Source organism: Protopterus annectens, chromosome 13.part0 (assembly GCF_019279795.1).
Source record: "Protopterus annectens isolate FY-2018-M chromosome 13.part0, PAN1.0, whole genome shotgun sequence".
Classification (NCBI taxonomy): Eukaryota; Metazoa; Chordata; order Ceratodontiformes; family Protopteridae; genus Protopterus; species Protopterus annectens.
In genome coordinates this window covers 167,330,099-167,354,809 of record NC_056747.1, presented here as the reverse complement: position 1 = coordinate 167,354,809, position 24,711 = coordinate 167,330,099, and the positions used below count along the sequence as shown (strand labels likewise).

Below are 24,711 nucleotides of genomic sequence, written 5' to 3'. Positions count from 1 at the left end.
TTATATAGTGTGCCAGCCCTGAGGATCTCCAGGATTCCTTTTTTTGCCATTTTTTATTAAATTCTTATCAACATAAAGGACAGCTCTTAGTATGGTAATTTCTACTGTATTTGGTATGGGAATAAAACAGCTGTTTTACATGCTACACCATCGTCCCCTTTTCCTCATGTTTTTTTAAAACATCTGTTCACCACATGGTTCCAAACAGCAGCAGCTTTTCTAATGGAGCTTTGAGAAGCTGTGTGTTCCCATGATCTGTCAGGTGATGGGTCATCATCCAGGCATGTCCCCTAATAACTGTTCCCTTTGCTGCAGCCCTACATCATAGCCACAAAGTGCACTCACTAAACTGTGAGGAGATGTTGCATAGGTCCCTGCATTTTCTTTCTAGGCCTTGACTTCAGTCTCCTCAACCTTGCTGCTTAGTTGGAGATGTAGCGTCCTTGGAACTTTAATAAGAGTTTTCCAATTTGGAACTCTGAAGGTCAAAGTGACAGAAGTGCAAACGTTCATTCCAAAGTCTTCCAAGTACTTCATTTTATCATTGGAAAGGGGATTCTTAATAAATCCCTTGTTATAATCCACTGTGCACCGCAGCTGGATCAACAATTGGGTTTTTATACACATACTTCCTGAAATCCACAGCACTGTAAAAATGGGCTCACGTCCTGAGAGCAAGAGTATAGGAGTCCGGCTAAAAAATACACTAGTCAATGCATCCCTTCAAGGATTCAATCACTACAGGAATAGTTAACAGTCAAGGGTCATGGAAGCCCAGAAGCTCATATCTTTTCTTGGCATCTCACTAAGTAATCCTTCATCCTGCTGAGGGCATCTCATAGTGAGAAATCATCTGGCGAGGAGACAGAGGAAGTGTGTCCTTGGTGTCTGACACAAACAGAGGACATCTATAAAGACCAGTCAAGCTCACCTCAGAGTTGGATAATGTGTATTTTCCCTTTTCAAAGCAGGGACCTCACTGCTTCTTGACAAAGGGGGTAAGATCTTGTTACCCCTGTTTGCTGATGTACCAGACTACTGATCTGTTGTCCATTTGTATTGCAATAGTCCCTACAGGAAGATAACTACAAAAGGCCTGCAATGCTAGAAGCACCGTTCTCAATTCTAGGATGTTGACATGCAGATGGGTCTCTTGCATTGACCACATGTCTTGGACTGTGCGCCCCCAAAAATGCCCCGCCCCAAAACTGTGAGGCATCCATGACCAATTTCGTGCTGGGAAAGGGTGTATAAATGGACACACCCTCGTTCAATTTCTTGTGGAGTGAACCCAGCAGAGAGGAGAATTTTTGCACATGAGACCATTTTTTGGGATGACTCAAGGGATAGCAATGAAAGGATCACTGCACACCTCTGGGGTCTATTGCAGAATTCTCATGTGTAAGTGAGCTGTGGGAATCAAAGTTAGCAGCAGCCATCGAATAATACTTTGAGGATCACTCTTGCTGGGGACGTTGGAATGGCAAGAACCTGCCTGACCTTTGTTTTCAATGTAAAAATTCTGTTCTGAGGTAAGAAAGCTAGACAACTGACTGGGTCAGAATGGGCCCCTATGAAATCTATCACTAACTGGTTGTAGATGACATTTTTGCATGTTGACGGTGATTCCCAACTCAGTTGCTAGGTGGAGCACGTAATCCTTGGCTTGTCTTAGTACATGCCTGGCTGGTGTAGTCAGAAGACAGTCTAAACAGGGAAATGCTCTGAATCCAAGCAGTCTTAGGTGAGCTGCTATCACTGCCATACATTTGGTAAACACCTGAGGGACTGTGGTGATGCCAAAGGGCAGGAGTCTGAATTGGTAATGACTGGCTCCCAGCCAGAAGCAGATGTACCTTTGTGGGCATTGTTCATTTTGATGTGATAATACACATCTTGAAAATTGATTGAACACATCCAGTCAACCTTCTGAAGAATAGGTAGAATGGACTGGGCCATGCAAAATCTGCAGTTCTTTACGAATTGGTTCAGGTAGTTTAGGTCCCAAACTGTCTTTTTTGGCACTAAAAAGAACCTTGAGTAAACTCCAGATCCTGTTTGGTCTGGTGGGATCTCCTGGATGACTCTCTTGTCTAGCAACTTTGTAATTTCTTGAGCTGCTAGCTCCCTCAGATTGGGTGAAATATCAGCGAGTATTTTCTTTGGATTTACTGGAATTTGTAAAAAGAGAATGAAATACCATCTGGATATGATCCTTTGCACCCAAAAATTATTTGTGATGGCTAGCCAGGCGTCTTGGTGCAAGGATAAGCACTGCAACTACTTCCAGAGGGGGGCAGCAGGGCAACCTTTCAGGAGTGCTGGAAGGACTAGTCCGAGAAAATCTCAAGATCCTGATTCTGAATACTTCCTCTGCCATGTGGATGGCATGTACCGCCTATAATGGTTTCCCCTTCTGCCTCTAAGGGGAAAAATCTCTGACTTCTGGAAAGAACCTTGAGACTTCTTGAACAACATTTTCCTCAACACCACACTGGTTCCTTTGAAAGGGCCCCTGTGGGGTATTAAAGTGAATTCCAATGGCAGACAATGTCTTTCCACTCTGTTCTCTCTGGAAGAGAGTCTCTTTCACTGTTGGGCCAAACAATGATGCTCCAAGGGAAGCATTGATGAATGGCGCCTTAAACTTCCACAAAGTCACATAACTGCATCCAGGCATGTCTCCCTATGGCTATGGTTCGGTCTCCCCTGAAGTACTTTGTGCAAAGCTCAAGATGAACTCTAGGGTGGCCATTCAAGGAAAAATTTTCAGTTCCTCTGCAGAGATGGGCCCTAGGGTAGAATCAGACAGTTCATTTACAAAGTCCCTCTGTAATCTGGTGACGTGTGCCAGGTATTTCAGTGATCGCAATAAGAAAGTCGTTGGGACATAGACCCGCTTCCCAAATTTGTCCAAAGCCCTAGACTCTCTGTTACAAGGATGGACTCTGCTAGCTCCTTCTATGTGGATGCCACAACAACCATGGCATCTACATGAATTCCTTTTGTCCAGTGTTGTGTGTCGGGGCAATAAGAATGTTATCCGGTCATTTTAGAATAGGTTCCACAGAGTCTGGTTCCTTCCATGCCCTGCAGGAGACAACATCTATAAGATCATTCACAAGGGGGATAATCCAAGATGTACATGGGCCAGACCCAAAGGCTTCCAAAAACACAGATTCTGCCTTGGAAGGGTTTTGGGCAGACCAACTACCTTTCTGGCGAAAGATCTCTAGGATGTCTCCTAATGAGACATCTTTTGGGAGAGATCTAGGGGATCCTTCCCCCATCGTAGTCTGTCTTCTGTGAGGGATTCCTGAGGGGAATCCAGGTGCCTCGTCTTGCACATTTTGTTAGGAGGATCCTCCTCAATGGGATGTTCCAGGGAGTTATTAGAAGAGACAGGGAGCTCCATAACCAGAACTGTTTGGAAGCTCTTCTGGGCTGGCCATCTCGGAGGTGGAGGATGTGAAGCCTCAGACACAGGATCCAGAGAAGGAACAAGACATGGATACAAGGACAGACAAGTCGAGACACTTCTCAGCTGGGAGAAAACACTCTCTACCACCTCAAAGGTGGAGGGACCCAGGGAGACAAAGGACAACCTCTCCAAAGCAGAAACTCGGAGCAGAAACTGTTGGAACTGACCCCCCCCCACCAGAATCTCACTTATCCCCTTGCTTCAAGGAGGAGTTGGAGCAGAGCTATCAAAGGCAGAGGCGCTGAGGGGAAGCAACAGCTCTGAAATCTTAAGAGTCAAAGTCAACTCCTCAGACCTAACGCAGGCAATTCAGCTCCAAGAGCCATCATGCTCCAACAGCATCAGAGCCAAATAGGTCAGGGAGGTAGATGGAGTTGAAGTAGGAAGAACTGTTGGATCAGATATGTCAACTCATGGGGCATTAGGATCCAAGGACTCCAAAACAGGTGGTTGAATTGAAGAAGGAGTAACAATGGGAAGAAAAGCAGGTTGGCAGCTCAAGGATCCAATGGGCAGAGAGCTAGTAAAACCCACATCTGGATTTGTGCCCTGAGGAATTTCCTCATCATCCTATCCACCTCCGCTTCAGACTACGAGAGGACCCAACGGAAGAGGATGTGGAGGGTGGCCTAGAGGACTTTCTGGGAGATTCCTATAGAAAGGGTGACCTTAACCTCAGGAACACCAGTTCTGGCAAGAATCTGGGAACAGAGATCTGAGGCAACATAGAGGTAGGCTGTTTTAGAATTGAAGCCTTAAGATCAGACAGTTTTGGAACCTTTTCAGGAGGCTCCGAAGATGATGTCTGTGGAAGAGTCCAGGCAGGAGAGCGCTTGTGGTGCTCCCTGGGCTCCTGGAATTTTAGTGGGGGTTTGAGCCCCTGAAGAAGTACCTGTGGAGGAAGCTGAAGGAGGGAGTAGACCTTTTAAAATAAGCTTATTCCTCTGACTAATAGCCATTTGACTAAAGGCCGCACAAACAGCACATGGAGATTCCAGATGTGCTGGGCCTAAACAATAAATGTACTCCATGTGGGCATCAGAATTAGGGATCTTATGCCAAACAGGAAGTGCATTTTCTGTATCCAGTTGCTTTATCAGCCATACCAGAACCAAGATAAAACACAAAACAAAGATAGACTTTTTTTAATAGTTAAAGAAAAGGAAAAAAAATGCCAACAATGGTAGTTAGGAATTATACCTGAAGTATATGAGAGATACTCGAGAATTCAGAACTAATTACCAAAACGTTATGGTAAATACAAGTAAAGAGAGTACACGCATATTGCATATTTTACATGTATGTAAAGTTAGAGCAGAGGAGGAGAAAAATATTCTGATTTAATAAGAGTGTAATCACTCAACCCCAATGGAGCTCGAGAAGTCGTAATCCCAACCTTCTTGAGCATCAAATGAGATCTGGATGGTGTTGGGGTCAGGGGCATTATGGGTAAGGGAGACGCTCAAGATCTGGATGCTAGAATCTTCAGAAAGCGACAGAGTTGGATCCTTGGGTCGGATCTGGACCCATTGCTTGAAGAACAAATGAAAATGACATCAGAGCAACTTATTCTGGAAAAGGACAAACAGGGCTTGAGTTTCAAGGTACAGTTAAATAAAAGAACTTCCAGTTTCATTTAAACTGCTAAACTCGGAACTGAATGGAGTTTGCTAATTCTTCCAGCAAATGCATCCTTTTATTCCTACCCTACTGTTAACTCTTGGCCCATTTATTCCAGAAAGAGTTTTTTAAAACCCTAGTAAAAAACTATACCACACCTGTAATGGCCACTTTCATAACTTGCAATGTAATTGATAAGGGCAGGCATAAAAGGCTGTGTAGGCACTGCCAACGCCTTTGGAACAGAAATTAACTTGTGCAGAAGATGACAACTGCCTGTAAGCCTGCAGATATAACGCTCTGTTTGCAACACTTGGTGTGGTTTTTCAGTGGAAAAAGAGGAAGGCAGGGAGGGAAAGAACTCTTGGGGTGGATAATTGCAGGCAATATCTAAGATGTTAACAAACACAAACAGTACTGGTTCCCAGCCAAAATCATCAATGAAGCAGCCAAGAAAGCTTTTTGTTAATACTAGAACCTAGCACAAAGGCAACAGCAGCTGAGTGCCATGTCTGTATTAGAAGAAATGTTACCCCTCAGCACCAAAGAAAGCATCAAGTGTTGAGCTCACCCCTGATAAACAGAAAGGACCTTTGTCAAATATACAAAAGTAAGAAATGCAAACCAGAATGAAACAATGAGAAACACTAAAATGAAGTCACTGTGCCATTAGCAAACTGGCCAGCATCAATCCACAGCAGCTGTATTAGTTAACTTAACAGAAGTGCAACGCAATGCAGCAACTTTAAAGACTTATTTAGACTCTGGAGAGGAAGATGCTTTGGGAATGAGAAAGGAGCTTTTGGAAGTTTTTTTTTTTTTTGTTTAAAGATTACTTTGTTAATCTGACATATGAGAAGATACTATCTTTATGTCATGCGACTTTCTAGTGGAAAAGTACAATCACACGACAGACTGATGCACAGCCAATGTAGCAGAACCAGTGACCAAGGGCCAAACGATAACTGCATCACAACTGCAAACCCCTACTGGCCATGAGCAATGTGGAAGAAAGATACCCAGACAGCTCTGATACGATACAAGTGGGAAAAACAAAACTAATTATAAATAAATAAGCATTTGGAGAAATTGAAGTGGGAAAGGCCATGATATACCAGAGGAGGGCATCACCTCTGCACAAGCCGCTTGATATACTGCCATTTCCCAACCACTACTACATAACAAATTGTGTATGCTTTGCATTTCTTATGTACCTTATACAATGCATTCTGTTTAATCACTGAATGCTTTACTCTGCACAGACGTAACCTGTCAGACTACCAAACACTATTTCACCTGTAGCCAGTTTTTAACAGGTCTGCTGAGTAACAGTTATCAATGATGTTGCCTGCTGCAATGGCAGAAATGCCCCATTTACAAAGATGCACCCTCTTGAAGTACATTTTAAGATGGAGGTGCAGAGTGCTGGGGTGGGTGCTCTGCCCCACACACTAAAAATTATTTGTTCTCATCCAAACGTAGCATTCAATTAACTTTTTCAGATAATCTGACATGGCTCAGAGTACTTTTTTTTTCTTTTACCTTATGCATAGCTGCTGCTGAACATTTACCACACTGCGTTTTTCAAAAAAGAATAGTGTAAAATCTTACCACAACCATATAAATCCTTTCTCTTCCATGTTGCAGTATTCTAGTTGTGAGATTTCCTGCCCTCAGGCGACTCGTACGTCGGCTTCTATACAAAAGCTTCAGCTTGGCTGTTGCAGCTGCGTGTTACGTCACACAAAGGTCATAAAACCAGGGGCCTTAAAATGTGATGTCTGCACGCACAATCTTCAGAACTTGAAGCTCAGCATGTAGAGTAGAAGGCCCAGCAGGAGAAGATGCCAATGGTGCCAGGTATGGGACCCTGGAGTCCATCTGAAGTATAGGTAAGTCTAGGTTGATGCTGGGATGCAAGGAAAATGATGAGGGGGGTTACTGGTGGTTGGGAAGGAATACTGCAACATGGAAGAGAAGGAGATCTATGGTTATGGTAAGATTTTACACTATTCTTATGTCCTTCTATTCCTATGTTGCAGTATTCTATTTGTGGGATGAGTACCACAGCTTAGTTGGATGAGAAGGTGGCGGATGCAGAAGAGGATTCTACAAAGCCCTGTAGGATTGCCCTGGCGAATCCTGCACATGCTCTGGAGGCTTGGTCTAGCTTGTACTGTTTGGTGAAAGGGTGGATAGTGGACCATGTGGCTGCTTCCATAACGGAAGCAGTGTCCAGACCTTTTAGAAAAGCCTTGGAGGTGGCCATTGCTCTTGCGGAATGGGCCTTTATTCCCACTGGGTTTTTTTTTCTGTGGTGGAAGTAACAAAAATAAATGGCTTTCTGGATCCAACATGTGATGGTTTGTTTGGAGACTGCCTTGCCCAATGCTCTGGGATGGAAGGAAAAAGATTTGTTTAGATTTCCTAATGGATTTAGTTTTGTACAGGTAATTAGTTGCCCGTGTACATCAAGGGAGTGGAGTATCCTCTCCTCTTCATTTATGGGACAGGGAAAGAAGGTGGATAGATTGCTTTAGAGACAAATCATTGACCACCGTGACCTTGGGCATAAATGAGGGGTTAGTTCTCAGGGTAACCCTGTCCTTGTGGAACATGGTGTAAGGGGGACACGCCATGAAGGCTTGTAGCTCTGAAACCCTTCTGGCTGATGGGATAGCCACAAGGAGGACTGTTTTCCATGTACATATCTGAAGGGAAGCTGCCCTAGCCAGTTCGAATGGGTGTTGGGTAAGCTTTTCCAGGATGTAGTTCACGTCCCATGGTGGAGGGATAGGCTTTTTTGGAGGTCTAATGTGTAACACACCTTTAAGGAAGAGTTTTACGTCAAGCGTGGCTAGCAAGGGGGGATCAAGAGGCAAGCAGGTGGATATTGCAGAATGGTGTAATTTCACTGAACAGGAAAGTCCACTTCTCATCAGTTGACACACACGTAAGAACTAGGGGGATATCAGCAATATGGAGTCCCCTTCCATTGTTTAGACATCATTTAGTAAATCTTTCCTATTTACCTAGGTATGCTTTTCTTGTTGTAGGTTTTCTGGCCTCCCTCAGGACTGAAAACACGTCCTGAGTAGTGGTGTCTAAATGGGATCAAAAGTTTATAACCAACAGTGTCAGGGACAACATCTGCAAGTGTGGGTGGAGAGTTCCTTTTTCTTGTGTCAGGAGGTTCACCTTGTAGGGTAACTTGTAGTTATTGCCCTTGGCTAGATTGTGAAGTAGGGGAAAACAGTGCTGCCTTGGCCAGTAGGGAGTCACCAACAAGATTTTCGGTTTGTCCTTCCCGATTTTCAGGAGGACTTTCTAAATCAGTGGGAAAGGGGGTATAAAGAAACTCCCCCCTCCCAAGGGATGCTGAAAGCATCAACTCTCTAGGCTAGTGGGGAGTAGGTCTTTGAGCAGAAGATCTGCAGCTGCCTGTTCGGGGGGGGAGGTGAACAGGTCTATTTGAGGAGTGCCCCCCTTGTGGACTATATCTAGGAATACAGTCCTGTCCAGTATCCATTCGTGTTGTGGAGAGGATGTCCTGCTTACGAGATCTGCTTGCTTGTAGTCCTGTGAGGGTTAGTCTGCACAGCTGATATGCCCTTGTCCCTTCCCTGTATGTTGAGGTACCACATTACAGCGATATTGTCTTTTACTATGAGAAGGCCCCCTGGTAGGAGAGGGGTAAATGTTTTTAGAGCTAAGAAGACTGCTGTCATTTCTCTGACATTGATATGTTTGGCCTTCAAGGAAGGGTGCCAGCTTGCTTGAACCTTGTAGGATGCCATTGTTGCACCCCAACCTGAATCTGAGGCATCTGTATGCATTACTTGGGTTGTGGGGGGGGGGGGGCTGGAGTGGAAGGCCTGGGTTTAGCTGGACTTGTTGGATCCACCAGCTGATTTTTCTTTCTTTAGACAGGGAAGGAGGGGGATTACTTATTCCAAGTGATTCAGGTACTGGGACTAAATGTTCTTGAGGTACCACTGTAGCTTGTGCATATGCATTCTGGGCAGTGGTAGCATACGGATGGTTGCTGCCATTAAGCCCAGGAGTCGAAGGAATTGCCCTGCAGTTACTGTCTGAGAGAATAGCAGCTCCTTGAAGTGGGATGTCAGGGATGGTAACCTTGTCCTGTGGGAGAAAGGCCTTCAGTCCACCCGTTCAGATTCTGCAACCCAGGAAAATCTTGCCCTGGTCTGCTTTCAAGCAGGATTTGGAAAGGTTGAGGCTGAACCCTAGATTCTGCAAAAGGGACATGAAGTGCAGATGATTTGAGAGGTTATCTTTAGACTCTGCCAGTATTAGGATGTCGTCTAGATATGAGTAAATCTGAATTCCCGGAGTTCTGCAGAAGGCAATGGCTGGGCCCAAGCATTCTGTCAATACTTGGGGGCAGTGGACAAACCAAGGGCAAAGCAGTAAATTGGAAATGAGAGGAGGGCCCAGAGAAACGCAGGAATCTTCTCTGGGAAGCCCTGATGGTTATGTGTAGGTAGGCCTCTTTTAGGTTCAAGGTGGCCATGAAAGCCTTGGCTGGTATGAGAGGAAGCAGGGTGGGAAGTGACAGCATTTTGAAGGGGGGCACCTGAAGGTAAAGATTTAGGAAGGAGAGGTCTAAGATGTGTCTCCACGGGCCGTCCTTCTAGGGAACTAGGAAGAGACAGGAGTAGAAACCTCTTCCTTCTTGTCCTGAGGGAAAAGGTTCCATGGCACCCAGCTTCAGGACGTCTGTCAGAACCTGTGGAAGGAGATGATGTTGGTTTTTGGGGGGGCATGGTATGCATCTCATGGGAGGTTTTTCTTTCCAGGAAAGGAAATATCCTTTTTGGATTATGGATAGAACCCATTGGTCCGAGGTTATAGTTTGCCAGAAAGGGAGGCAGTGGGGAAGGTGTGCTGACAGTGGGAGGTGGGCAAAGCAGTCACACATTGTTTGGGCTTCCTCTGTCCTGAAAGCGTAGTCTAGACTGAGGATGTGGTGCAGCAGGTCTGGACATGGTGGATCTTGCACCTATTCTAGATACTGAAGTACCCATCTTGGTAGGGTTACACCTCAACAAAGGTGGCTTTAGCTGGATAGTTTCTGTAGTACTTGGGAATGGGGGACACCAGCAAATGTTTTAAGTCCTGCAATTCCTTATTTGTTCTTGCAGATTCTTAGAGAGATCTGCAGATTGTTCCCCAAAAAGGAAACTGTGATCCAGGGGGACATCCAAGATATTTGACTTGAGGTCTTCTGGGAGATTCTGAAGTCTCAGCTAGGGGTATCTCTTGGGAACAGAAGCAGATGCTGCAGAGTGAGCAGATGCTTCTACAGCATCAAAGCTGCATCTAATAGTGTCTGGCTACTTGTGTAGCCAGAGAAAGTTTGGAAGAGATGTCAGCCTTAATGGGGATAGAAGCCAGCATGGAGGAGGCTTGAGAGACCAAGTCTAGAGCATACTTAGTCATGTGTGTCTGACAGATAATGGCTCTGAAAGCCAATGTAGAAGAAGTGTATACCTTCTTGCCAATCCTATCCATAGATTTGCTGTCTTTATCAGTGGGTAGGAGTGAGGAGGAGGGAAGGAGCCAGGACTGCTTATCAGGGTAGATGGCAATCACTGCTGAGTCTGCCAAGGGTGGTTTGATTAAGAATTTCTGCTCATCAGGCACCTTGTAGAAGCTATCTGGTCGCTTGGGGGGCCGGTGGCTGTGAGTCTGGGGCCTTAGATGCAGAATTAAAGGCATCCAAGTAAGCTGGCAGAACGGGAAGAACAGCAGAGGGGGATTCAACTTGAAGCTCAAAATACCTCTTCTGGGTGTCTGTGAGGTATCCCCCATTTGAAGTAGTTCATTTTGGTGATGGTCTCACCAAATGTAATATCCTCAGGGGTGAATTCCCCCGTCAATAAATTCCTCATCAGGAGAATACTACTCCTGGGGAGATGCAATTTGGGAGGTGTAAGATATGGAGTCCTCTGAGGAGGAAAATCATGCTCTTCTTCCATAACCCGAGATGTCATTAGGGGAAGGAAGAAGCTGAAGCCAGCCTAGGGCTGAGCAAAAGCTTGCATCAGGGTAGAAGTGAAGGACTGCCAATCTGTTAGGCCTTCTGCAGTGGAGGACGCATGGTTGGTTTTCTGTTTCTTTTTAGCCAAGGTTGATGTTGGAACCGGCCTGGAATCAGGTTTAGTAGAAACCATATCAGAAGCCTGGATCCTGGTCGAAGGTACCACAGGTTCTGTTTCCCCTCGACGGTAGTCAGGGTTGGCTCCGTAGACGCGCCAGTCATCGGCTGAGCAATGGCTTCCCCAAAGGTAGTTGAAGTCGATGGATCCGCCGGGCGCCCTTCAGCTCCTAAATTCGGCAGCTGGCAAGGCGTCCGGTAATGGAGCGGCAGATGAATAAGGCCTAGGAAACTTGAGCTTCTTACATGGAGGTTCTGATGCGGCCCCCTGAGGCGGGATCCATTCTTAGGGCTAACCGCTTAAGGCGCTGGTTTTCTAAATAGAGATTCAGTGCGGCCAAACAGCTGCATAGGATCTTCGGCATAAACTATTGACAAATGGAGCAAACGGAATGGTCATACTCTCGGCCTAAGCAAAAAACTCACCTATCATGGGTGCCTTTATGGGGTATCTGGCACCCGCACTGACATTTACCCTTTTTACCTGACATCGGCTATAAAATGCTACAACAAACCAAGCCTATGCAATAACAACTGGATATGAAAAACAAAAAACCCAACAGGTTACTTAGCTTTTTTGAGACGTCTGATGAGAAGGAGCCAACACACGATGTGTCAGTCGTCTGCGGCTGAAAAGTTCTAAAGACTGTGTCTGCAGATGTCACATTTAAAGCCTCTGGTTTATGGCCATACGTCCCATGTAGCTGCAACAGCCAAGCTGAAGCGTTTGTATAGCAGCCAATGTACAAGTCACCTGAGGGCAGGAAATCCCTCAACTAGAATACTGCAACATAGGAAGAGAAGAACATCTAAGAGTTTCTTGGATCCCATTATAAAAGGGCATCGACTTGTCATCAAGATGCAAGAAAAAAAGTGTAAACATTTTCATTTCTTTGAATAATTTTGTTTAGTTCTTGTGACTTGCAGCCCTCACCTTAATATTTTCCTAAAAAGGACAGAAAGACAACAGGTTCAAACCACTGCCACTTCATAACTTGCTTATCTACCCCCCTCCCCTCTCTTTATACACCATGAAGCTTCAGAGTGAATACATACATCCATGGGCAACCTTATGTTTCAGAAAGACAACAAAATGCACTCAGAGGTGAATATTTTTTAGCACTTTTTTTCCTGAAATAAAGTATGCCAGGTTATTTCAAACAAACTATGCAGCAACCTCATTCTCTTGTTTCTCTATATACAGCAGACTGCTTAAAGAGGCATAAAGGATGAAAAAAAGCCACAGAAAAAGAAAAACTTGTCAACTAAATGCCAGCTTTTGACAAAATGTTGCTGCATCCAGACATGGCTATAAAATGAAAGCCACATTTTTATCGAGTGAAATCATGCAACAGTTAAGCAGAGGCTAGCATTACAGTTTGACTGCCAAGGAAACAATTATTTATGTTCAGCTCTTCTAGTGTTTGAGCTTTCCTGTCATGATATGCAGTTCTGACGACTCCCAGTTTTGAAAAGCAATTAAAACCTTCCTATGCCGTTTCTGGTGTAACTAATTCTGGTGCATCTTTACCTTAAGAACTGGTAGTGGGGGGGGGGGGGGGGGGGGTTTGGTTAGAGTGAAAAAAAAGGGTAGGTAACCTTACACTTTCTTTTGTTCTAGGTGTATTCTTTGTAGTACTCAATGTCACAGAATCCAACAAGCTTGTTTAGCTAAAAACATCTCCACATAGCTTACATAACAGATGGATACACAATCCAGTTTTGTTCAGTAAACAAAAAAAAAATCAGAAGGTCAGCACAAAATGGTCTCATTTTGGGGACATGTTTCATCAAGCTAATGGCAACAAACAGGGACATTTGATTTTACACAGCCAAGTTCACAACACCTATATATGTTAAAGATCTCTTAAAAATGCCTGGTTTAAGCAATGTACTTTTAGCGATTCCGGAGTGTAAAGCAGTCTCATGTCTTCAAAACTGTCAGGCTTCTTACCATCATTTCAAAAAGCCAGTCTGTGCAAAATAACCTTTGTCTGACGCTTATGCAATAGTATGAATAATTTAATAAAAAGTTTTTACTTTTCAGCTAAAGAAATTATATGCAACCATTTAAAACAAACTTCCTCAAGGGAAAAAAAAATTCTTAACAGAGAACATTAGGGCAAATGGCTGCAAACTAACCAAATGTTATTACAGAAGGGCAGTTTCCATCAAAACTAGCTAGAAGTTACAGCGCAATTACAGCAATGAACATGCCAGCTGTCAAACATGCAGCTGATCTCTGGCTAATCTCTTAAGGGATGCCCAATGAATTCCTTGTGAGACAGTGACATCTGCATCATACAGTGAGAATGCTGTTACTTTAAGGAAAGGTGTTCTCCATCAAAAGCATGTTCTTAACATTTGTATGCAGTATCACCTTCTTATGTCACTTGTCATTCTACTCACAGCTTTATGAATTCTTGATTGGCATTTGATCAGGTAGGTCACTTGTACCCTAGCTGTTGCAATGCCTCCTACTTGTAACCCTTTTTAAAAAGGACTGTGGAGCCAGACCATGGGTGAATTTTTAGTTACCCAGTTGTATGTGAAAATGGTTACACAGCTACACTGTTTAGCATGAAAGAGAAATTTGCTCCAAAGAAAATAAATTCTTGTGAACTGATGTCCATCCCACCAGGCTGCAATTAGGCTGCAGTGAATGATTAGGTTGGTTGTTTGGGTGTCTGTTATACTGGTTTTGGCAACTTGTAGGTAGTCACACAGGATAGGGGTCCGAATGGAGAAATGAAAAGTCAGCAAGCAAAGGAGAGTAGCAGTGCTGAAACGGAATTCATCCTCAAGTCTTGGTGAGTACTTTCACCTAAGTATATGTCAGCATTTGAATATCAAAGAACCTTTTAGAATGCTTTACTAACAGTTTTGCTAGGATATTTACCTAAAATTCATTTAAAGTTTTACATACTTGGGAGTGCCAGAAACTTGGCTAAACATGAGCTTCTTCTAAGTGTTTCTTCAAAGACTACATGCCTCCAGACATTGAACAACTAAAATACTGTCAAAGGCTGCCATTTAAAATTAGACAACTTTGGGTGGAACTAGTAGACAGGAAACTATGCAAAAGGCCTCAAAAAAACAGGCCAAACACGTGCAGTTATTAGTGTTGCTTATATCATGCCACAAGCAACACATTACAGAAATAAAATTAGAAATATTCTTGCAGTAATCCCTTCTAATTGTAAAGCCCTTCACTGATGTCTATTGTTACTTCGAGTCTATATTACACAGTCGAAGTTTCAAAACTTCAAACCTCACATGAGCGAACTCATATGAGCGAAGTTCGAAACATCGACTATATAATAAAATAAAAAAACTTACCTTACCACTCTGAGCAGGGGGGCAAGACACCCCCCACACCCCACCTACTTAAATATACCAACTCCGAGAACACATCAGTGCAGAAAGAAAAAAATTTCCCATTCTGCACGTGAAAAGTTGACTTTCACCTTCGACCTTTCCGACGTTCGATCATATATCTACCATCTAAGATTCGAACATCGGAACGGTCGCTCATCTAATATAGACCAGTTACTTCAACCACTCTGCTGTGAGAGACTTACACGAGACAATAAAAAAAAAATGGACCCTGTTCCTTTTTCAAGAAGTCAAATTTTTTGTTGGATACTGAACAGACTGAAGCAGGAAATGCAACTTGATGGATGTTTTGTAAGCCATTGCAATATTAATGTAAATGTCAAATTGGATGGCAGAATCTGTTTCTACGGGTAACAGATAAGTGATCAAGAAGTCAAGTTGTCGAACAAAAAAAGCTGGTACAGCTAATCCAAAAATCAGCTCATCACATATGTACCGGCTTTTTATTCAAAATTGAAGTACAGTGAGGATAGGGGAATCGGCCCTTTTCCACTGAAGTGCGATCCTTGAGTTGGTGTGTGCGCATTTTATTTATCTATGTAGTGAGGGGTTACCCCCCGTGCAAAAAAAAAAAAAAAAAAAGTATGTTACTTTTGATTGGCTGATAAACCTGTTGTGTTTGATCATTTGTTTAAAAATCAACAAACTGAGCAGCATTTTGACATGCACATTTTAACATATATTGTTTTTGTGCCAGTAATGCAGAGGTATAAAGCCTTGAATATGATCCAAGTTCAAAGAGTGTCTCTTGCGTTTGACAGAGCAGGCAGTGAGAATCATGGGTCCATCTTTCGAGGAGGGCATGCCTACAACGCATGCATGTAGGTTGATTTCCATGGTGGAGACCAAAGAAACAAGTAGTTTCAGACTCTTGCAGGCAGTGCTGCTTTGACATCCACTGCACATCTCACAACAGGGCTGCTACTAGGCATATGCAGGGAGAAACACCCGTGATGGCTGGCTAAATGATGGGTGTCCCTCTCATCTGTCTCTAACCCTTGGTGATGAGGTAATGAGAAGGTGTTTGACAGAGGGGGAAGGCTGAAAACTGTCAAGCAGCAAGAGCAAAAGTTTAAAAAAAAATTTAAAACCTTTCAGTGTCTCCCCCTAACTAACCAATGCACACTACTATACAGATGTACAACTATACAAATCCAAACTACACTTACAAGCAGCAGCAGTTCAGAGCTTAATGCATTAACCAATAAGGATATAATGCCACTCTAGCAGCCTTGTACACAACACCATAATCTAGTAACAAAAAGTAGCCATCATGTTACTAAAATGGCACAAAAGACTGACATTCCCAAAGCATGTGAAAGCATAACGAGAGTGTAGTGGACTGCACTACTGTATGAGAAATCACCACAAAAATATTTTATTATATTTGTTTTCCAGGGTAGAGTAATGATCTCCATGGACCTTTTTCAAACTTGGCCCAGGATCAGTGTATGGTTGAGCAACTTGCTCAGAGTCACACAGGTAGGAAATAGAGGTCAAGGGAATCAAACCTTGTATCACTGGACCACAGGAAACTGCTAGTTAACAGCTCTTTAATCCTCTAAGCTCACTGCCAGACAAAATGCAAACTATTTGCTTCAGAGGGAAGCTTTAGGAAACAGCAGTAATATTAATGAAGTCTCTTTCCATCTCCTTCAGATACGAGTGTACCATATAAACCATGACGTACAAATTTATCAAGAGACAAATTATACCAGCTCAAAGGTCACCAGCTGTGCAACTTCAAATGGAAGCATGATGGTATAGGGACATGTGAATGAGTGGAACAAGAACAGATGACTGATTATGCTAATATATGGTACACAACAAACTCACTTGTGTTCAACTGGAATAAAGTTGTATATGTGCCCGCTGTGGGGGCATGCCCTTCCTAGGTGTTGGGATGAACTCAGAGGAAGTAAATGTAAGTTCAGATGGTGTGTGTATTACAAACACTTAAAGGGGATAGGATGATGTGTATTACAAGCTGTTAAGCATGGACTGCAGTACTGAAAGGTTCTGTGCACAACTGTGCCCTTGGCTTCTCACCAATGTTTTATGTATGGTGTGTGGTATTTAAACATACGTGGAGGGATGTTTGGGTATATATTGCAATAAATGATTTTACAGGCTCATAGGTGCTTACTACACTGACTACTACAATGACCTTTTTAAACCTAGCCATAAGTACTAGACTAGCTGCACTTTTGGCTATTTTAAGCCTACCCAATTTCTCTTTGTACGAATCAAACCTGTACCTCTGGCCTGTGAAGTACCTTGGCCATTATGCCAACCCAACTGTAATTTTTTACTGCATTTCAACTGGTACACTGTTTGCAGTTTTGTGGAGATAAGGCTTATTAGTTTTGGTTTATTCCACAGTTAGTTTGTTGCATTACTATGAATCCTTTGAAACACAAATGGATATATGCGAGACAGCAAAGATGACTACATCCTGAATAATACGTGCTTGTTTTAATACTAGATAGTTAATGAAGTGTTTTGTTTAGCGCCACAGTAAGAATTTTTAACACCGAGGAGAAAAGGGCAGTTTGCCATCCTGCAGCGACTGTGTGTGCCTGCACTAGGTAGCAGGAGGCAACCTGTTTACAATTCCCAAAATCCTGGTTCAACCCGACTTTATGCAGCTTAAACTGGCATATTAGGAGCCAGTCAATGGTAAAAACAAAATCACCTGTATAAGTAAGGATCATCTCCAGAAATGGATCAATACAAACAACAAGCTAACCTTACTTTGTCAGATGTCTGTGAGCTTAAGTTGTACTACGAACACATCTGAAGAACTAGATGTGTGTTCCATTCACTCACATGGTTAACACTTCAATACAGTCCAACAAGAACAGTCGCAAACAGAACCTAGCCAACAGACTTGTACAGTTTCATCAGGTGCACGGACTACAGCAGTGGTTTCACAGATGTCGCTAGAAAATGTTGCTGTAGTCTTTAGACCATTACCACATAGACCAAAGAGCACACATGGTATCATTACTGAAGTTTTTTTTTTTTTTTTTTAATTTTGCCTGCAGATCAACAACAAACAGATAACAGATAGCATAACTGAATCAAGCAACCTTCCCAAGATCTTAGTTGGCTCAGCAGCCCTCCTTTATGGAATGGAACTACAGAGAAGAAAATGATTACTGATGCAGCAACTTTTACTGGCATGCAACCTGCAATCTCTGCATCTGCATAACTGAATAATGCTGCACTAAACTTGCAGGATGAAATGCATTCTACAAGCCTATAAACTAGAACTACAGGTAGAAAAAATCAATATAGTTTCCAGCTACAAGTAGTTTCCACATTACGTCTACAAACAGCTACTGAAGTAGTCGTCTGCATCAAATTGCTTGTAGGCACATAGATGACAGCTTAACAGTTTGATCTTCACATACAAAACTGTACAAACACATACACTAAGGTGGTTCTACTAAGAGTAAGGAATTTAATTTGCTTTGTATAGCAAGCCTACCTTTTACCCTATCTTCTCTATGGGTCACCTATTTCGAGTAACATACAGCTCTTTCCTAAGTCACAACTGGAGCAATGTTATAACAAGATGGCTAGATTTGCAGCTAAACTGTCCATCTCATCACTGCTCTGCATTGTGTGCTCTCAACTGGTTACAACTCCCACATCAAATAGCCCATACAGGTCTTAATCCATAAATTCTACAAAACTCCAATACCTGCTCATCTAGCTCTTCAGTACTTCGCCACTATCTCCCAAATAGACCTCTGTGCTATCAATACAAAAACCTGCTTGAAATCCAAGTATTTGGCAAAGTTCATATGCACACTACATGCACAAAACTATGGAACTATATGCCAAATTCAACCCCAACTATATCTATCCTCCATGTATTGAAGTCTTCTCTCAAAGAAATTCTCACTATCTCATGGCTATGCTGCCCAAGCACCTCAAATGAACGACCTACATCAACAAACACTCATCACACTACCTATTCTGCACCCTTCAACACCTGCCCTTCCTCATTCTTGGGGGGGGGTGGGGGGGGACTTGATTTTTTTTTTTCATCCCTAACACAAAATACTATACTTCTAATAATGTTGTACATACAGGGTATCATATTTAAATTTCTGTATTTACTGATTGTTACATTTGTCTTTTTTTCCATTACATCATCACTGGTGTCTCCTCATGCTTTACTGTATCCTATCATATGCATTTCACTGTCAAATTCTATGTATATGTGCCTTTTTTAAATCTAGTTTATTTGATGCTATCTAATTCTCTGGAGCTTTTCTATCCCAGGCCTCGGCTGAAAATGTACATTTATTATACAGTCAGAATTTCCCAGTAAACAAATGTCAGTCAAATAAATAAATCACCTTTGGCAGTTGAGAGAATGTTGTTACTAATGTACGAAACGTGCTGAACACAATCTGCCTTGAGGGAAGGCATCACTAATCCCTAGGGAATCACTCACTCCAAACCACTACGCAGACTTCCTGGAGGGTAACTCTGAAGTGGTTTAACATGCATTTTCTAAAATACTCAAGCAAGCACCATTTTTAACCACCATTCAAGAAAAAGTACAGTTATGTACACTTACCATAAATGTAGATGTTTTAGTGTATTCACTGCTGCTGTCCTAACAAATGGGTTATCTGTCTCCCGGTAGCCCTCAGTCGGCCAGAATACCAAAGGTAAGTAAAAAAGACATCAGTTGCTGTTGGTTGTAAAGGACGTCAGGGCGTCAGATAAAAAAAGGAGGCAGACGACGTCACTTCCTCAGTCTTTCTTGCCATAACAGTCAGGAGCCCCCAGAAAATAAGGCTTAAATCAAAAAACAATTTGATAAATAAATTAAGCCTGTACCTCAGGAAAAGAGAATAGGAGAGGATCACAAAAAAGGGGGAAGGGGGGGGGGGGGACCAGGCCTGCAACAGTGAATACACTCAAACATCTACATTTATGGTAAGTGTACACAACTGTACTATGCTGATCGCATTTCACTGCTGCAGTCCTAACAAATGGGTTGATTACCAAAGCCCAGTGGAAAAAGGGGGAGGAAACAACAGCATCAAGGGTTGGAGAGAATACCCTGCAACACCACAGTGGCAAACCCTGCCCTGGCTCTGGAAAACAGAGGCAAATTAGAATGCTTTGTGAAAGTGTGAACAGAAGATCATGTGGCAACCTCCAAATTGTCTTTAGTAGGGACACCCCTTAGAAAGGTTGCAGAAGTGGAAGCTATTCTAGTACAGTGGGTCCTAACCCCTTGAAGCGGAGCTTTGCCATGAAAGGAACAAAAAGAAATGCAATGTGCAATCCATTTAGAAATGATTTGCTTAGAAATAGCCTTGCCCTGGGCTCCAGGGGCAAAACTGACCAACAACTGTGCTGATTTCCGAAGGGCCTTAGTCCTGTCCAGGTAAAACCTGAGCTGTCTATGCAAATCAAGAGAATGTAGGATCCTTTCACCTCTACTGCGAGGATTAGGAAAGAAGATAGGAAGGTGTATGGACTGATTAAGAGTCAGGCTGGAAACCACCTTAGGCATAAAGGAGGGATTAGTCCTCAGAGAGACTATCTGCATGGAAAATAATAAACGGCTCCACGGCCATCAAAGCTTTGCAGCTTCAAAATTCTCCTTGCTGAAGTTATGGCCAAGAGGAAGGTGGTCTTCCAAGAGAGAAACTTTAAATCTGTAGAGGCAGCTGGCTCAAAAGGAGAAAGGAGGAGTTTCTCCATAACAAAATTAAGATCACAGGCCGGAGTAGGTGCTCTTCTGGGAGGTTTTAAATTGCAAGCACCTCTGAGAAATATTTTCATCAGGGGATGACAGAAAATGGGCTGTTCAAGAGAACAATGAGCAGAGATGGCTGAAGCATGGATCTTGACAGAGGAAAAAGAAAGACCACCATGAAGCAAATCAGCCAGGTATTCCAGAATCAGAGGAAGGGCAGGTTGAGAAGCAGACTCCCCTCTAGCCTGCATCCATTGAGAGAACCTTTCCCATTTGCCAGCATAGGATTACCTAGTGCTAGGCCTTCTGGCCTCCCTCAGCACGTCAACCACCTGTTGGGAAAGGGAAGAAGAAAGGAAGGAGTCATACAATGAGCCATGCTGCCAAATGGAGAGACTTTAGATGAGGATGTAGAATGTTTCCCCTTTCCTAAATCAAAAGATCTGGCTTCAGAGGAAGATGCCAAGGAAGAAGTTGGGAGAGACTGCGAAGCAGCGGGTACCAATGCTGTCAGGGCCAGTCCGGAGCAATGAGAATAGTCCTTGGACGTTCGTCCCTGATCTTCACTAAATACTCTGGGAAGAGGAGGGAAGGCGTACACTGACAGCAACGTCCAAGATAAGGACAGAGCATCCACTTTCCAGGCTCTGCTGTGCTGCTGTCTGGTGCAAAAGAGAGGTAGCAGATGGTTGTCTAGGGAGAAGAAAAGATCCACCTGAGGAGTTCCCCAGTGCTGAATGATGCTGTAAAAGACTGCTCTGTTCAGCTGCCACTCGTGAGGATCCAGCGAGTTTGCCTGCTCAATTGGTCTGCCAAAACATTGAGCCTTCCTGGAAGAAACAGCTAGGAGATGGAGGTCCAGGGATGCTGCCATGGACCAAAGATTCATGCTTTGCCTGCACAGGGGGGTAAGAGTGAGCCCTCCCTGCTTGTTGATGAACCACAAGACCGTGGTGTTGTCTGTCCTGACAAGCAGGGTCCCTGGAAAAAGAAGATGCTTGAAAGCTAGTAAGGCCTGCTGAACTGCAATCAACTCTTTTAGATTTATGTGCATGTGCATCTGCTGGGCGTTCCAATGACCCTGAATGAATCTGCCATCCAGATGTGCTCCCCAGGCATAGTCCAATGCATCTGTAGTCAGAACTAGAGTGGCAAGAGGTGTCCGAAAAGGCATGCCTTTGTTTTGTAGACAGGCTGTTGCCCACCACAGAAACTCCATCTGCAAAGATGGAAGCAGAGGAATCATCATATCCAGGTCCTCTGTGTGTTGACACCAAATGTTCTTGAGGTACCATTGTAATTTCCTCATATGCAGTCTTGCATATGGAATCATGAGAATACAAGATGCCATGAATCCCAGAGCCTGCAGGTATTTCCTTGCAGGGAGCTGGGACAGGCTTGCAAAATCCTTGAAGTAAGCTGAAAGAGTTGCCTGCTTCTCCTGGGTGATATATATCATCTGGGTGGCTGTGTTCAGACTCACTCGCAGGAATGTTATCTCCTTGGATGGTACCATTTTCGATTTTTCCATATTGAGAGTTTGTGATTGAGGGGAACGAGAAGAAGCTGAGACCGTCTTTTCACAGGCTAACGAATGGAAGATTTACCCGCAAGCATGAAGGACTCGGGAGGCCTGGCAACAGCCAAAGTTGCAGCAGAGGTTGAAGGAAGAAGTTTGCTGTCAGAATGCAAAACGGAAGCCTCAGACACAAGAGTCAGCTTAGCAGCTCCAGCAGAAGAGGCGACTGGTGACAGGTCGGAAGGCAAAATGGAGACTGAAGCCCTAAGGGACTCAGACTCCACCAAGGGCTGAGGTTGTACATCTGCGGACTACAAAGGCGTCTCACTGGCTACCGCCTGACTGACTACCAACTTAACCTCATCCGAGGACTTGGCTTTCTGAGGTCTGTAGCGGTCCTGATCCTTACGTTTCTTCAGAACATCCGAAGCCTGAAGACCAGCGGACGCCATACCAACAAGCCTGGGCCAAACTCCAAAATGCCTAGCCAAAATCTTAACCCAGACAGTACGTGGATTAAAGGAGGCACAGAAATCACAATTGGGAACGTCATGGTCAAGGCCTAAACAAATAATGTAACGGGAATGAAAATCTCTATGGGGAATCTGCTTTCCGCAGGTAAGGCAGTTATTAACTTTGACATTCATTAAGTCAAGAAAAGAGGACCCCCAATGGGGTACTTAGCTGTAGCAGATTTCAACTCTTGTAATCAGAAACCAACAAAGGTAAACTGCCGACCGGCACTCGTGCATGAAAAGCTTCTGCTTCGGGTTCCGCGGCAAAGAAGACTGAGGAAGTGACGTCGGCTGCCTCCTTTTGTATCGGACACCCTGATGTCCTTTACAACAGACGGCAACAAACGTCATTTTTACTTATCTTTGGTATTCTTACTGACTGAGGGCTACCGGGAGCCGGATAACCCATTTGTTAGGACTGCAACAGTGAAACACGAACATAGGTTCATAGGTTAGTACTAAGCTAACTGCCCTTGCGAGCCATTTTAAGCCTAGCCATTTATACCTTGTGAGACTCAAACCCTGCACCTTGTGTTTGTAAGGCAAACACCTTAACCATTAGGCCACCCTCCCAACTCTATATGTTCAAGCTACAGCAATGAACGCTGAAGCATCAGCTAGCTTTACTTGCCATTAACTATGGCCACCAAAGCTTATAAATGGCTCTCTAAAATGCGTTGAATTCTTCCCTGCCTTAAATTCAATACCAAAGAGTTTTTGCAGTGCCCCCACCCAACAGCCAGAAAAGCACTTCATCCACATGTTTGCAAAAGTAATATGGGAATATTTCAAAGAACTAGCTATCTTCAAATATTAAAACTGGTGCACAAATGCCTACCTACACATACACACACAAACGTATAATTAGGAGAAATACCACGCTGGTTTATGGCTACAACCCTAAGATCCAAGGTTAAAATTCTACAACTCCCATATGAACTATGAAGAACCCAGGGCGTGTCCCTCACTTTCTCTAAGCTCTGAGGTCACATCTGAAATGCAGTACTTCTTGAAATAGCTTATTCCTAGTGCTTACACTTCTCCATCTTTTCAGAAACATACCGCCCACCACTGCCCCCCACCAAAAAAAATTCCAGACACTGGAGGGAGACGCTTGACATGCTAAAAAGTTCTGTAAACCAAACTGCTACAACGCATCCATAGGAGGCATTAGGACAAGCCAATCAGCACAATGCTTCTAAGAGCCAATTCACCTTAACAAAGCAAGTCCACAAGTAAACCTGCTCAAGTGTCATTACCTACTTAAAGGTGGGGCACATTAATGAATGGTGGTACCTGTGGATGATGAATTACAACTCTAAAATGTAATCTTTACAAGAAAAGAAAACATACAAAATGCTGCTCATTTCTAATCTATGTGATAGTGAGGGCAAGAATGACAACTGTGGCCACATGGAAAGGGAGATTCCTTAAAAAGATATCTTAACTTCCTGCGGTTAATCAGCTTTCAAAACTTAAAAGGAAATACTTCACCAGCCAGCAATAAATCAAACTGTGACCTTACGGTCAACACCAAAAGAAACCTTGAGAAATTTAACAAAAGTTAAACTGAGACAGAATAGTCAAACTGTTTCACCACCTCAGACATATTTTCTGTTGAATGTTAACTCTCTAGATTTTTTTCTATACAGTACAAACAGAAAAGTTCCAAATCATTGTCTTATTACCATTCTACTGCCAAAACATTTCCTTTTCGATCTCTGCCGAACAGATGTAACATTTTCCATCTGTTTCTACTGTACATTGCTTCCTGACATCACTACTCAATCTGTTTTAACATGAGCTCTTTTCAGATAAAGCTTCTGCTTTTTATTTAGGGAAATAGACATGATCAAAACCAAACAGTAATGCTGAAATACAATTTTACAAACACACAAGTCAGCACATTATTGCAGAAGCAAACAACAGGACTAGATATGGGTTGGGGAGGGGCTCTTCATTCTGATGTTTTGAATGACATGCTCGTTTGGTGGGGGGCACACCAAGTCTGAAAGCCTAGCAGAGAAATAACCTGAAAGACAGAAAGATTTGTTCAGGATTTTAATATGCATTAAGTACCATCAGGTCAGTTCACAGCCCAGAGCTTCCAACCCCCAGCTGTGCAATTATTTCAACATTCTAGGAATTCCACTGAAAAAAGATAATTAGTTCTCGATCCCTCTAGCTCAATGCTTAATCCAAGGGAAGTGTTTCTCTTTACAGTCTGGGCACATGCCACTAACAGGGTTAAATACCAATGCACTG

At 43.3% G+C, this 24,711-nt stretch overlaps 1 protein-coding gene across 1 annotated transcript in view; it reads left to right on the top strand.

Moving 5' to 3' along the window:
• The window catches only part of LOC122787855 (unconventional myosin-IXb-like), a 550,285-nt gene extending 532,449 nt beyond the window's left edge, over nucleotides 1-17,836 (top strand). The window contains exon 4 of the mRNA XM_044054771.1: nucleotides 17,726-17,836. Within this exon, the coding sequence (XP_043910706.1) occupies nucleotides 17,726-17,836 (111 nt within the window). The remainder of the gene's footprint in view (nucleotides 1-17,725) is intronic.
• The last annotated feature ends 6,875 nt before the right edge of the window (nucleotides 17,837-24,711 follow it).